General features: G+C 41.3%; 1 protein-coding gene across 7 annotated transcripts in view; it reads left to right on the top strand.

Annotated features, from left to right (window-relative positions):
- The first annotated feature begins 10046 nt into the window (after positions 1-10046).
- Positions 10047-15798, top strand: part of LOC115169671 (histone-lysine N-methyltransferase 2C) — a 128270-nt gene continuing 122518 nt past the window's right edge. For 5 of the 7 annotated variants that reach the window (XM_029725543.1, XM_029725544.1, XM_029725542.1 and 2 more), the window contains exons 1-2: positions 10047-11078; positions 15047-15238. In XM_029725543.1, coding sequence (XP_029581403.1) covers positions 15048-15238 — 191 coding nt within the window. In that variant the 5' untranslated portion in view covers positions 10047-11078; position 15047. Of the gene's footprint in view, positions 11079-15043; positions 15239-15798 lie in introns of all 7 variants that reach the window. The other 2 variants (XM_029725539.1, XM_029725545.1) reach the window with 2 other exon arrangements.

Below are 15798 nucleotides of genomic sequence, written 5' to 3'. Positions count from 1 at the left end.
ACAGGCGATAGTTGTTTAGTGACCTTCAATTTCTTGTGTACAGGAACAATGGTGGACATCTTGAAGCAAGTGGGAACAGCTTACTGGGATAGGGAGAGATTGAATATGTCTGTAAACATAAATAATACTTTTTTTTACATTATTAACCCATCCACCACCACCCCTCTTCGGAGGTCATATATTTTGGCAAGAATTTTGTAAAATAATTCCAATTGAAAATCTCAGTGTTGAATCAGGTGTTTTTTGTATCAGTTCATAAACCATGTATCATGGAATCAGTACATCAAAAATCTCTTCCCATTTATTTTGCAACCTGTATGGTGTAGCTGTCAACATTTTTGTCCTCAAATGAAACTGGTATATTTTTCTATTTATTCCAATTCCTTTCAGCCAATTTGTATCTTTAATTTATGGCAGACAAACAAGTTCTCTACCTTCTCCCTTTTCCACTTGCCTCCTTCATTTTTGTGGTAATGCGGCAATCAGTTGGTTGTAAGTTTGGATTGAGCAGACATTCCCATATATTTTGTTAGCTGCATATGTGACAACTCCACTGTTTATATTCATTATATTTTTAATACATGTAATTTAAAAAAAATCATTTTTACCATAAATAACTTTGTTTATAACTGTGGCAATGAACACCCCAAAATCCACCTTTTTAACACACAGAATATCTTTGACTGGCAAACAATATTTACTTAAGGCTGTGGTGCATCCACTACCATATCTTCAGGAGCATCACTTTTTTTCTCAAATCTTTTAAATTGCCTCCATGTAGATTTGATTGGTTGCGCTAACTTTTGCTACCTTAATCTCCTTCACCCTTACAGGGCACTCCAGGAACTCAGGATCATGATCCCCAACAAAATTCCAACACCGTCGTCCTTCTACACGCCATTCTTCAGTATACTCCATCTGTCTTCACACACTTGAAACATGGCCAAATCCTTCACAGTTCTTAGACTGCTGTGGTTTTGGAATGAAAGATCTTACAGCGTATCTTACATAACCAAGCTTCACATGCGTAGGTAGATGCTCTTTATCAAAAAACAACAGGACTGACAAACTTTCTTATTTTTCTCCATTCACCCAGCGGGTCAGAGGCCGGGCATCAACCACACCAGGAAATCTCTTCAGGTATTCGACCTGAACATCTGTCGTCACCCCTGAGATGACTCCTTTGACAGGTGCTCTACTCCGAAGTCCAAAGCACAAAACTTCTGTTGTCTGGATTCTTTTGAGGCCTACTGCAATCTTCCTCTGTTCTTCAGAAATATAACGAATCAAAATAAGACCACTCCTGGTCACTCTGAAAGACTCCACTTTTCCCAGTGCATACTTCACCATTTTCGACACCCCAAGCTCACAGAACGGGACCACTGAGTGCTGAAGCGCGTAGCGCATAAAAATAGTCTGTCCTCGGTTGCAACACTCAATACCGAGTTCTAAACTGCCTCTGGAAGCAACATCAGCACAAGAACTGTTCGTCTGGAGCTTCATGAAATGGGTTTCCATGGCCGAGCTGCAAAACACAAGCCAGTGGAAAGGAGTTCTTTGGAGTGATCAATAACGCTTCACCATCTGGCAGTCCGACAGACGAATCTGGGGTTGGCGGATGCCAGGAGAACGCTACCCCCCCAAATGCATAGTGCCAATTGTAAAGTTTGGTGGAGGAGGAATAATGTTCTGACCTCAACCCCATCGAACACCTTTGGGATGAATTGACTGACTGCAAGCCAGGCCTAATCACTCGACCTCATTAATGCTCTTTTGGCTGAATGGAAGTAAGTCCCCGCAGCAATGTTCCAACATCTAGTGGAAAGCCAGCTGCTAACATTAGCTAGGTTAGGGGTTAGGTTAAAGGGTTAGGAGTTAGGTTAAAGGGTTAAGGTTAGGGGAAGGGTTAGCTAAAAGGGTTATGGGAAGGGTTAGCTATCATGCTAAGTAGTTGCAAAGTGTTGTAGCTAAAAAGTAGTAAGTAGTTGAAAAGTTGCTAAAATGCTAAAGTTGTCCTTGATGAGAATCGAACTCGCATCCTTTGGGTTGCTAGACATTCATGGTATACACCCACCCATCCCTCATTTTGGGTTGTTCGACGTTCACATTATACACTCACCCATCCACCCCTCGTTTTTACCTTTAGTATCCTTATCTTTTGTAACCATACCAAACGTAACATATCATACTAATTTGAGTGTCCCAGATTTCCGTTTACTATGTTACATCTAGTCTATGAGACCAGGCTGAAAATTAGGCTACCTGCACATGTTTGTCCACTCCAAAATAATTCCAGCATCTAATCAGTTGCACTGTGCACCAGCTCCATTTGATGAATGGAAAGAGACATCTGTTACAAAACACCAAAAGGTGTAATGACATGCGGTGATTGTCATTGGGTCTACACTCTTGTAGCCTGAATGAATTGATGCGTCTTGCTGACAAAATGACATTTTCTTGTAGAAAGAAAAGTTGGGACACCAAAAAAGGGGCTGAAATACAGGACTGTCCCGGGATGACAAGTGCAGCAACAGGGGCAAAAATTGTTTAAACTAGTCCTTGCATGCATAGCTCTGTCTATGAATTTGAGAGTGGTTACACTTTTCCAGCCCCATGGTCTAGATACAAAGAGGGAGTGTCTACCCTAAATGGTGTTACCCTGTATGGTCTTCAGTGCACTTAATGTTGTACATGGTGTCATACTGCCCCCTACCTCAAACGAAGAGGTCATACAAGCAGGAGTAGATTATGCAGTGTGTTGTATGTAAAGAGGAACATATGAGCACTGTATCAAAGGTAATTAGGACAATAGTGGTGTTTAGCTGCGAAAATGTATTCTGACCTGAGGGCAGTAAAAAGCAACACCCAGCACTGCAGGTCCCTCTCACTATACTACCATGCTGCTCTACAACTGTTGATCTCAACTGGCAGTTCTGTTCAAATGAGTGTCATTACCATAGAGATCTAATTATATGGTCATTACCTACTTTGCTAGTACAGACTGGGATATGTCCCGGGATTCATCCGATAGCATTGAGGAGTTTACCACAAGAGTCACAGGCTTCATCAATAAGTGCACATCTCCACAGTGACTATATGTATCCAAACCGAAAAGCATGGATTACAGGCAATATCCATGCTGGGCTAAAGGCTAGAGCTACCACCTACAAGGAACGGGACATGGACATGGACACATACAAGAAAGCCCGCTAGGACCTCCGACGAGACATCGAACATGCAAAAGGACAATATAGGAGGAAGGTGAAATCCTATTACACCGACTTCAAAGCTCGTTGTATGTGACAGGGCTTGTCACATACTATAACGGATTAAAAAAGGAAACCCAGCCGTGAGCTGCCCAGTGACACAAAACTCCCAAACCAGCTAACTGCCTTTTTATGCTCGCGTTGAGGAATACAACACGTCTTGCGTGAAAGCCCTTATCTTTCAATCTCTCCTTGTCCCAGTCTGTAATCACAACATGTTTCAAGCTGACCATCATTGTCCCTGTTCCCAAGAGCTCCAAGGAAACCTGCCTAAATCTCTATTGCCCTGTAGCACTTACATCTGTAATTATGAAGTGTTTTGAAAGGCTGGTCATGACACACATCAACACCATCCTCTCAGACACCCTGCATCCACTCCAATTCGCAAACCACCCCAACAGACCCAGAGATGACGCAATCTCAATTGCACTTCACACTACCCTCTCCCACCTGGACAAGAGGGAAAATAACTAATGTATGTGAGAATGCTGTTCATAGACTACAGCTCCGCATTCAACAGCATAGTCCCCTCCAAGTTTGCCGACAACACGACGGTGGTACTCTTGATCACCAACGGCAACAAGAAAGCCTACAGGGAAGAGGTCAGAGATTTAGCAGTGTGGTGCCAGGACAACAACCTCTCCCTCAACGTCAGTAAAACCAAGGAGCTGATCGTTGACTATAGGAGGGGAGAGCACATCGACATCCACGTTAACGGGCTGTAGTGGAGCGGGTCGAGAGCTTCAAGTTCCTTGGCGTCCACGTCACTAAGGACTTTTTTTTTATATACACATCTTTTTAAAATTGATTTTCCACTAACCCTACCACCCCTCTCCTAATTGGAGTAAACTAATGAACAACAACACTTTGGCTTCTACTTCCAGCATATACATACTATATATATTTTACAGACATAATCTATTTTACAATAGTTATTTTTTGTTTGTTTTTACTCCTATCCTTCCGCTACCCTCAACCCCTGAAGATCATCCAGTTTGCCATATATTTTTCAACTTTGCTCTTTCACAAAAGTTCTGAACCTAATATACATTTTACGGACACAGTATATTTTACATTAGTTATCGTGTTATTAGTCCCAACCTTCAGCTCCACTCAACCCCTCCCATCTATCACCTAACACCATCCAAATTGGATTTCTATTTGCCATATATTTTTCAACTGTGCTGTGATGTTTCACAAAGGTTCTGAACCTTTCTACTCTCATAGTTTCTACAGATTGTAAATTAAAGATAAAGGGTATTGCTAAAGGTATTATTATATTATTGATCAATTGACTATGACTTATTAAATCACCCAGTAGTGCAATCTGCAGAGTTAGCTCCAGGTAAATGTTAGAATTCTTCAGCCATTCCTGGACTGTTCACTCTGCTACCATCCGGCAACAGTACCGGAGGATCGGCTCTCGGACCAACAGGCTTCGAGACAGCTTCTTCCCCCAAGCCATAAGACTTTTAAACAGTTGTGTAAAAAGTATCCAATTGTCATACTTGAGTAAAAGTAAAGATACCTTAATAGAAAATGACTCAAGTAAAAGTGAAAGTCACCCAGTAAAATACTACTTGAGTAAAAGTCTAAAAGTATTTGGTTTTAAATATACTAAAGTATGAAAAGTACATGGAATTCCTAAAATATACTTAAGTATCATTTCAAATTCCTTCTATTAAGCAAACCAGACGGCAAAGCAGACGGATATCATAAGGTGAATGCACCAATTTGTAAGTCGCTCTGGATAAGAGCGTCTGCTAAATGACTTAAATGTAAAATGTAAATGGATAGCCATGGGCACTCCAACACAAATGAAGCATGTGTTTAGTGAGTCCCCCAGATCAGAAGCGGTAGGGATGACAAGGGATGTTCTCTTGATAAGTGTGTGAATTAGACAATGTTCCTGTCCTGTAACGAGTTATTTTGGGTGTCAGGGAAAATGATTAGATTAAAAAGTATATTATTTTCTTTCGGAATGTAGTGAAGTAAAAGTTGTACAAAATATAAATAGTATAGTAAAGTACAGATACCCCCAAAAAACTACTTAAGTAGTACTTTCAAGTATTTTTACATAAGTACTTTACACCACTACTTTCAAAAAACTAATAGACTGATAAATAGTAAATTAATGGTTACCCGGACTATCTTGCACTGACCCTACACACAAACACTCACTAGATTATACACGCTATACACACTATATACAAAAGCATGTGGACACCGCTTTAAATGAATGAATTCGGCTATTTCAGCCACACACGTTGCTGATAGGTGTATAGAATCGAGCACACAGCTATGCAATCTTCATAGACAAACATTGGCAGTAGAATGGCCTTACTGAAGACCTCAGTGACTTTCAACGTGGCACTGTCATAGGATGCCACCTTTCCAACAAGTCAGTTCATCAAATACTCACTACTGAGTTCTAAACTGCCTCTGGAAGCAACATCAGCACAATAACTGTTTGTCGGGAGCTTCATGAAATGGGTTTCCATGGCCGAGCAGCCGCACACAAGCTTACGATCACCATGAGCAATGTGTTAGGCTCGCCGCCATTGTACTCTGGAGCAGTGGAAGCACGTTCTCTGGAGTGATCAATCACGCTTCACCATCTGGCAGTCCGATGGATGAATCTGGGTTTGGCGGATGCCAGGAGAACGCTACCTGCCTGAATGCATACTGCCAACTGTAAAATTTGGTGGAGGAGGAATTATGGTCTGGGCTGTATTTCATGGTTCGGGCTAGGCCCCTTAGTTCCAGTGAAGGGAAATCTTAATGCTACAGCATACAATGACATTCTAGACGATTCTGTGCTTTGAAATTTGTGGCAACAGTTTGGGGAAGGCCCTTTCCTGTTTCAGCATGACAATACCCCTGTGCAGAAAGCGAGGTCCATACAGAAATGATTTGTCGAGATCGGTGTAGAAGAACTTGACTGGCATGCACAGAGCCCTGACCTCAGCCCCATCGAACACCTTTGGGGTGAATTGGAACGCCAACTTCGAGCCGGGCTTAATCGCCCAACATCAGTGCCCGACCTCACTAATGCTCTTGTGGAGGAATGGAAGCAAGTCCCCGCGGCAAAGTTCCAACATCTAGTGGAAATCTGTCCCAGAAGAGTGGAGGCTGTTATGGCAGCAAAGGGGTGACCAACTCCGTATTAATGCCCATGGTTTTGGAATTAGATGTTCGACGAGCAGGTGTCCAAATATTTTGGTCATGTAGTGTATGTACACACTCACACACACCACTTTGGCAATCCCCCCCCCCCCCCCCCCCCCCCCACACACACACATACAGTACCGGTCAAAAGTTTGGACACACCTACTCATTCAAGAGTTTTTTGTTATTTTCAATATTACCAAAAAAGTGTTAAACAAATCAAAATATATTTTACATTTTAGATTCTTCAAAGTAGCATTTCATTGTAAAGTCTACAATACAGATTAGGTCTAGCATTTTGTGATTCACAAATTTTTTTGTTTGTTGTATGAATCATTGGCAGTAGGCCTATAGTCTGTAGGGTCATAAGGACATGCTTTATTGACACTGCTTCATTTCAGATCAGCCCAATGGCCAAACCCTTAACCCACATTCTGTTCTTCCAAATATGCCTGTACCTAAACACAATTACTGGTCCATGAATTAGGATGGATTCAGTTCTTTTGACTTTGTGATAACAGTTAAGTAGATAAATATTGCCACCATGTGGTTGTACAAGTATGGTCTACTTTGTTAGTCTCAGTCCTATGGCCTATGGGCACCCAATTTGGAACCCACAGGGTGTGCAGGCTTTTTCAGCTAAGTATTATATCAACACACCTGATTACACTAACTAAGCAATAACTTTCATGCTTGACTCCGGTATGGTAGTGATAGTGTAACAGCTATTCAAACCACAGGTTCTAGGCCCATTAAAACAGGCCTATAGGGAACAGTCTGAGGCAGATATAAAAAATGAAAAAACGTTTTAATTTTTTATTCAGGTATACGATTTGCTTTTTTGAAATAGGATCTTACTGGTGCTGAAGGTCTGATTCAATAGTATAGGCCTGCTTGGACCCCCATCTGATGTTCTCCAAACACATGGAATAACCTGCAACCAACTGAAAACAAAATACATTAATGCATAACTTTACATAATTTAATTTGGATTTTGTCGAACTTGAATAAAGTTAATATACCTTGTGAGCACATTTGACCACACCCCAAACAGCATGGTCCCAAAACGTTTGCCTTCAAAGAAATATACTTGTGCAGCAATGACCCAATACACTCTGCATAGGTCATAAGATCTTATCTAAACACTAAACCGGTGTAGCCTGGGCGATTTTATCAACTAATTAGGGTCCCCTGGGAAACGGTTCCTACCCTGTCTGAAACAAAAGTATGCAGCCCAGGCCTGTAGCCTACTAGTGCTATGGTACTAGTGCTTTTCAACACTACTTGAGTAAAAGTCTAAAAGTATTTGGTTTAAATATACTTAAGTATCAAAAGTAAATGTAATTGCTCAAATATACTTTAGTATCAAAAGTAAAAGTGAAGGTATAAATGGGGCGGGGGTAGGTTGACCTCAGGTCTCCCCACTGGAAGCCCAAGGTTGAGGGAGCAGGGGAATCTATTAAATAGCGCACCTCTAACTTTGTACAGTACTAATGCAATTAATAAAATTAGTCACACTACGAAATACTACCAAATAAACCACAATTCATTCATAATACTGTGAATATATAGTTTCACAGACATATTGTTGTATTTTTTTCTGGTTTGTGCGAAATCTTTAAGAATAATATAAAACCAGTCTGCACACCACCAAGGTGAATTGGTTTAGTCTTGACTCTTGGTTGACAGTGTTGGGGGATGGATAATGTATTGATAATGAAGTGTCAAATCAACACAAATTTGATTATATTTGTCTTTGTTACTTCTCTTTGATATTTGAGTCTTATTTTTGTAAATATTATTTTATATATATATATAGTTTTAAATGCTATAATTATTTATTTGTGTTGTTCCAAATATATGAATAAAAATGACAGTTAGTGCAGAATGGTGCTTTTTTGGGGGGGGGGGAGCGCTGAAGGGGGGTTCGCCCAGGGAGCTATACAAGCTAGAACCACCACTGGCCAGGGACACACTCCAACACTTAGACATAAGCATTTGTGTTTAATGAGTCCGCCAGATCAGAGGCAGTAGGGATGACCAGGGATGTTCTCTTGATAAGTGTGTCAGGGAAAATGTTGGGAGTAGAGAGTACATTATTTTCATTAGGAATGTGGTGAAGTATCAGTGATGGCGCCGGAGGGGAGGGCTGCCGTCTTATCGGCTCTTAACCAGCCATACTATTTTGTTTGTTTTTTCGCGTTGTTCTTAACTTGTTTTGTACATAATGTTGCTGCTACCACCTCTTATGAACAAAAAGACATCAAAATTGCTCACCTCAAACTGGAGGAAGAGTTCTTCAATGAGTTGGACGGGAGGGATATAATACAGACACCCGACCAGGCCCAGATCCCCGTTATTCGCTGGAGAAGGAAAATGAGATTTCGCGGAAAGAGATCAGGTTGCCTTGTGAGGATCAGGCGACAAGTGGCTAATCTGCCATTGCCTTCCATCCTGCTAGCTAACGTTCAATCGCTGGAAAATAAATAGGAAGAACTGAAAGTACGTTTATCCTACGAACGGGAGACAAAGGAGAGGATTGTGGACTACAGGAAAAGGAGGACCGAGCTCGCAACCAGTCTCATCGACAGTGCTGTAGTCGAGCAGGTTGAGAGCTTCAAGTTCCTTGGCATCCACATTACCAACAAACTAACATGGTACAAGCACACCAAGACAGTCGTGAAGAGGGCATGACAAAACCTATTCCCCTCAGAAGACTCAAAAGATTTGGCATGGGTTCTCAGATCCTCAAAAGGTTCTACAGCTGAACCATCGAGCGCATCCTGATGGGTTGCATCACTGCCTGGTATGGCAACTGCTCGGCCTCCAACCGCAAGGTACTACAGAGGGTAGTGCGAACGGCCCAGTACATCACTGGGGCCAAGCTTCCTGCTATCCAGGACCTCTATGCTAGGAGGTGTCCCAAAAAATTGTCAAAGACTCCAACCACCCTAGTCATAAACTGTTCTCTCTGCTACCGCACGGCATGCGGTACCGGAGTGCCAAGTCTAGGTCCAAGAGGCTCTTAAATAGCTCCTACCTCCAGGCCATAAGACTCCTGAACAGCTAATCAAATGGCTACCCAGACTATTCGCATTGCTCCACACCACTGCTACTCTCTGTTATTATCTATGCATAGTCACTTTAATAACTCTACTTTCATGTGCATATTACCTCAATTGCCTCAACACCAGTGCCCCCACACATTGACTCGGTACCACCGTTAGCCCCTCTATTGTTATTTACTGCTGCTCTTTAATCATTTGGTATTCTTATCGCTTACTTTTGGGGGGTATTTTCTTAAAACTGCATTGTTGGTTAATGGCTTGTAAGTAAGCATTTCACTGTAAGGTCTACTGTTGTATTTGGCGCATGTGACAAATACAATTTGGTTTGAAGTAAAAGTAAAAGTTGGCAAAAATATAAATATTAAAGTAAAGTACAAATACCCCCCAAAAACGACTTATGAGATGATTAATATTAGGCTGAAAAGTGGCGGAATTGCCCTTTAAATCACAAGGCCTACTGCAGTCCGTTCCATCGGATAATGATCAGAGTACCACATTTTAGAAGTAACCGATACACTTTACCGTATTTATTAAATGCCCATATTCTTCCGCAGGGTCAGGGAGTATTTTCAAGAAATTGTTTTATAAACCTATGGATATTGCATTTAACCTAATTTGCGGTTTTGATTTATAATACAAGTGAAAATAGTAAAATATTATTATAAACTATTACATCTCCAAGTGTATCTCTTCGATTTATGCAGCGATATTTTCGACCTATATTTTTGGGAGTCCTACAGTCGGGAGTTATTATTTGGTGTCACTTAAACATGGCCACCGTAAAGAGTACGATACAACTTTAATTTTTTTGACCAGGTAGAACTCGCCATTTCGTGTTTTCTGACATAGCTAGTGTATAAAAAAATGTGTTTTTATGTTTTGCTGAACACTCATGTTAGTCTTTCCGGCTAGTCAGCTACGCCAGCTAAGGCATCTTGCTTTCTGTCGCGGCTGAAGAAAATAGAACCAGTTGGCAAGCAAAGCGAACGCTCGTCAGCCAGCAAGCTAGCTCGAGGAACTAGCCATTGCATCGTTTATTTTTGTCCAAAGCATTGGCTTTCTTGTGAAGATTTTGTGAAATTTTCTTGAAGAAGACTACTTGGAATTTGTTCCTGTTTTGGATTATGGATATTGGCTACATCTTCCCCCTATAATAATAGTAAAGGATTAAGTGTGGCAGTTAGCTGAACATTTTATTTGTGCGACAGCTGTCATTTGGAGAAAAGAAAGTGATCCATCATGCGTTTGCAATGAAGCTGATCTCTACTGGATTTACATTTTGCATCCTTTTTTCAAATGGGTGATGTTAAACATCGGATTATTGGTTTATGCGTTCATGCTTTTTTTAACAGCGGTGGTATTGCTTTCGTAGCTAACATTGGCGTGGCCACCTAGCTAGTTAGCTACTTATCGTACAGAACAGAAGACTGAGCTAGCTAACTTGTCTAACGTTAACTAGCTGAGTGACAGTTGGCGATATCATTATTCCTCACAAATACACTACAAAGTGATATAACTATATATCTCTTACAATTTTGGACATGAAGAAGATAACCTACTATTCATAATTTTAAAGGTAAGTTATTTTAGCTAGCTATTTCATGTACTCGCTAGCTTGCTACATCATTTTCGGATTTGCAGCGGCCGTTCGAGCCTAGTGTTTTTTTCGCCGCCTTGTTTGGTCCGAACGTTCGACCCAGCGAATCAGCCAAACTAGACATATTTTCTGCTAGAAAATACATTTAGACACGTGAACGCTTCAGTTGTGGATAAATGCAAGGCTAACGTGTGCTTTGAATCACCGCTGTTGATTCTGTATACTCTAATGTTATGTAGCTAGCGAACCTGTTAGCTAACAGTAAACTAGAAGTTGACCAGCTAAGTTAGCTACGCTCGTTTTGATCTCAGTATATTTATGTTGGAGGTCGTCTCATACCAAACATAATGCTAACTAAACTAGATAGCTATCTACATAGTTGGCAAACTTCTGTATTTGGGAAATGTAGCGAGTTAGCTCTAGCAGAGAGTAGCTAGTTGATTTGCTAGCCAAAACCTTTTATCCACATGCTAGTTAGCTAACGTTAGCTACCGGGTAGGTAGCTGTGGAATCATGCATGACTTCTAAAGTGATTTGACTTTGAAGTTTTAGTTTTAACAATTAGTTAATATTATCAGGCAGCCTTGCATATCAACACTATGTAGATGTTGTCTAACGCTAACTCACATTTTCAATGGCTCAGCTAAGTTAGCTAATGGTAGCTACCTACCGCTACTAGCTAACTAGTCATTCAGATACTTTGGCTGGCAATATAGGCAGTTGCATCCCATTTATCATTTATCAAATACCTTGATCATCATCTTATATCTCTGTATCCCACAAAGTGGGATATCACTAGTCTATTAGTAGGCACATCATATTGTTACTCATTTGCAATGCCATGCAATAGCCAAACAAAGACTACAAAGAACCTAGGATGGCTAGCTAGCTAGTTAGCTTGTTTTGGCTGACTTGAGCATGCAGTTGCTTTGTGCTGTACGCTAGTTTAACAAAGGTAGCTAGCTAGCCCAGTGTGTCTGGGGGTACCCAACTGTGCCCACTGCCTTATGAAACCAATGTTCTTCCATGCTAATGTAGTTATCTCTGTAGAAACTAATATGCAACATTAAGATTCACTTTAAAGTGTACATATTTAGTCTGTTTACTATAATTGGTCACTACACTTTATTTTATTCCACTTTTTTTATCCAGTCATTGATCTACTTCACGCCCCAGCTTTTGGCCACCCACTTGTGCCTCCTCCTTATGGTCATAGGCTGAGTAGGGCTATAGCGAATCTTTGTCTTTCCAGAATCCATACTTTACCTATTTGTTATGTTTGTAACGTGTACTTGTTCAAACTTGCTGTCAAGCCTATTGCTCTATAGGCAGGCAAGGGCACAGAATGTATCAGCCTACTTGCTGTGTATGACAAAGACCACATTAAGGGCTGCTGTGATTACCTTTGGGAAGAATGGAATATCGATGTTAGGAAATTGGCTTACCAAAGACCATCCAATCAGGGGGCTCATCTAGGGTCTACATATTTTGCAGCAACCTACACGATTTGGAACAACCCCAAGCTCAACTTGTTGATACTGTGGCATTTGTTTTTTTCTCTCCCATTGACTACATCTAGTCTTAGCTGAACTTCCCACACAAAGACTGCATTGGATGCCACAAGAGGTCAAATATAGGCTCAGTCACAGAATAACATCAAGCTGGTTTTGGAAAAGATTCAGCTCTCACACAGGTAGCTAGTTGATCTCAATCTCAAAATCAGTGCAAGGTCTCCCTGATGACACGATGCTGTATACGGTGCAGTGGAGGGATGGATCCTGGTCATGGCTAGCAGGAATGCAGATAATGTCAAATAAGGCACTTCTGGCATTAGCTGCATCCTGTCTAGTCAACCATGGATCCGGTGTAGTAGGCTAGTTCCAGGAAGAGACAGTGTGCCGGAAGAGATTCTCCCATTGGCAGTGTCCCTCAACTGTCTGAGAGAACAGGGTGTCAGACAAGCCCTTTAAAAGATCGGGATGACATCATCTTCAACAGACAGTCAGGCTGAGCTGAAAAGTCAATACACTTATGACTTTTTGTTCTCAGTGTTTGTCATAATAAAACATATGCCTACTGGTTTACAGTGTGTCCTCTCATGCTGTTACAATATGATACTGAACAGAGAACCACAGTGGAACAAACTAATTAATCCACTGTGGAACAAACAAATAGAGCAGGCTTATTTCAGTGGTAAGTAGAGGCAACTTCGGAGGCTGATAGGAGAGGAATGCAAGAACATAAGCGAGGCATCGAAGGACGAACGATCATCCAGACAGAGACATGAGGTCACAGTGTGGTGGTAGGTAGCTCAGGAAAGGAGAGAGTAGGTATGTGAACTCTTACATTGATAACACTAATGAATAGGTTGAACATTGCTTCAGGTCAGAGGTAAGTTTTAGGCATTTCCTCGAGTATCATATCTGGAAAAGATATGCCACCCCTGTTTTGGTAATAAGCTGAGGGATGGGCCTGAAGAAATGTAAATGCTTTCAAATTCAGAGAGAGCTATGGATGCCAGAACTGACTGACAAAAAAATGTGTTTTAACCGTTTTGATACTATAGTGTTTACATTTATACTGAAGAAAAATATAAATGCAACAATTTTAAAGATTTTACTTAATTATAGGTAATATAAGGAAATCAGTCCATGGATTTCACATGATTGGGAATACAGATATGCATCATAAAAAAAAGTAGGGGTGTGGATCAGAACCAGTCCTCATCTCCTTCGTATAGAGTTGATCAGGATGTTGATTGTGGAATGTAGTCCCACTCCTCTTCAATGGCTGTGCGAAGTTGTTGGGAACTGGAACCCGAGCATCCAGAGCATTCCTAACATGCTCAATGCGTGACATGTCTGGTGATTATGCATGCCAGGGAAGAACATTTTCAGCTTCCAGGAATTATGTACATATCCATGCGACATGGGGCCATGCGTTATGCTGAAACATGAGGTGATGGCGACTGATGAATGGCACGGCAATGGGCCTCAGGATCTCGTCACGGTATTTCTGTGCATTCAAGTTGGCATCAATAAAATGCAACTGTGCTCGTTGTCCGTAGCTATGCCTACCCATATTGTAATCCCACTGCCACCATGGGACACTCTGTTCACAACGTTGACATTCGCAAACTGTTCGCGCACACAATGCCATACACGTGGTCTGCGGTTGTGAGGCCAGTTGGACGTACTGTCAAATTCTCTAAAACGACATTGGAGTTGGCTTACGGTAGAGAAATTAACATTGAATTCTCTGGCAACAGCTCTGGTGGATATTCCTGCAGTCAGCATGCCAATTGCACGCTACCTCAACTTGAGTTATCTGTGGCATTGTGTTGTGACAAAACGGCACGTTTTAGTGACTTTATTGTCCCCACCACAACGTGCTTCTGTGTAATGATTTGTGCTTTTTAATCAGCTTCTTGATATGCTTCACCTGTCAGGTGGATGGGTTATCTTGGCAAAATATGAATGATCACTAACAGGGATGTAAACAAATTTGTGCACAACATTTGAGAAATATGCTTTTTGTGCGTATGGATTTTTTTTATTTCCACCCATGAAACATGGGACCAACACTACATGGTGCGTTTTATATTTTTGTTCAGTGTACTTTGTTTACAAACATTGGAGTAAAATAAGCATATATTTTGGGTTCTGATGGGGTACGACAGTTGAGGCATTTAAGTTCTGTTCTTCAAGAATCAATGGGTACATTCATTTATGTCTAAAAATGGATGTAGCATCTGCAGATTGCCCCTTTTTTTAATAATCAATTGTGTAGAATAGATTCAACATTTCATCAGGGCAATGTGAAAACTTGTCCTGGAGAGCGGCACATCTTATTCATACACAGATTCCAAAGTACGTCAAGTAACCAAACCACATATTCAAACAGGCATGATTGTGCACTGATGCCTCTCTCTCCCTCCCTTCGAGAAGAATGTCATCAGAGGATAAGACTGTGGAGCCCTCTGACCAGGGACCCTCGCTGCCCTCCGGCAGTGCAGGGGCCACGTCCACAGGAAGCCCTGCCCAGACAGACAAGCGCCCCAGGGGCAGGCCGCGCAAGGATGCTGCCACAACCACCACCATTGCACCCCAGGCGCCACCCACATCCAAGACCAGGAAGAAGTATGTTGTTTACCCTCCATATCTTCACAAGTCTATTGGTAATTTACAGTGCACATAGACTTACCTGAGTCATCACAAACACTAAGTCATTCTTCTGTGAACTTAGTCTGCGTTTTGTTTGTGGTGTTAGAACTGGAAGCTATTCAAGTGGCTATAGAGCCCCACAGTGGAGGTGTCATAATACCCATAAAACCTAGCGGCCAAACGGAAATGGTTCCAATTGTTTTTCCACCATTACTTTTCCCCTACCATTACTTTTTCCCCATAGGGGATTTTAGAAATACTTCAAATAAGGGCTGTGTTTCGTGTAGGCTTACCCTGGCGTGACTTTTTGATAACCGTGTAAATGTCTCTCGGACAAGGTGACACTTTTATCAATATATTCGGCTCTATTTACTCTCAGATTTGAAAATGGTAATTAGCATCAAATTAGACGCCATGTAAAACTCCAAATCCCTGCAAGCTCCTGCATGTCATCTCCAGCTGAACCCTTTGCTAACAGGTATTGTGTCAATTTAAAACTTAAACAAGACAGTTCACAGAATTGTCAATTTAAAGAA

This window comes from Salmo trutta, chromosome 31, assembly GCF_901001165.1.
Source record: "Salmo trutta chromosome 31, fSalTru1.1, whole genome shotgun sequence".
Taxonomy (NCBI): domain Eukaryota; kingdom Metazoa; phylum Chordata; class Actinopteri; order Salmoniformes; family Salmonidae; genus Salmo; species Salmo trutta.
This window is presented reverse-complemented; position numbering and strand designations above follow the sequence as displayed.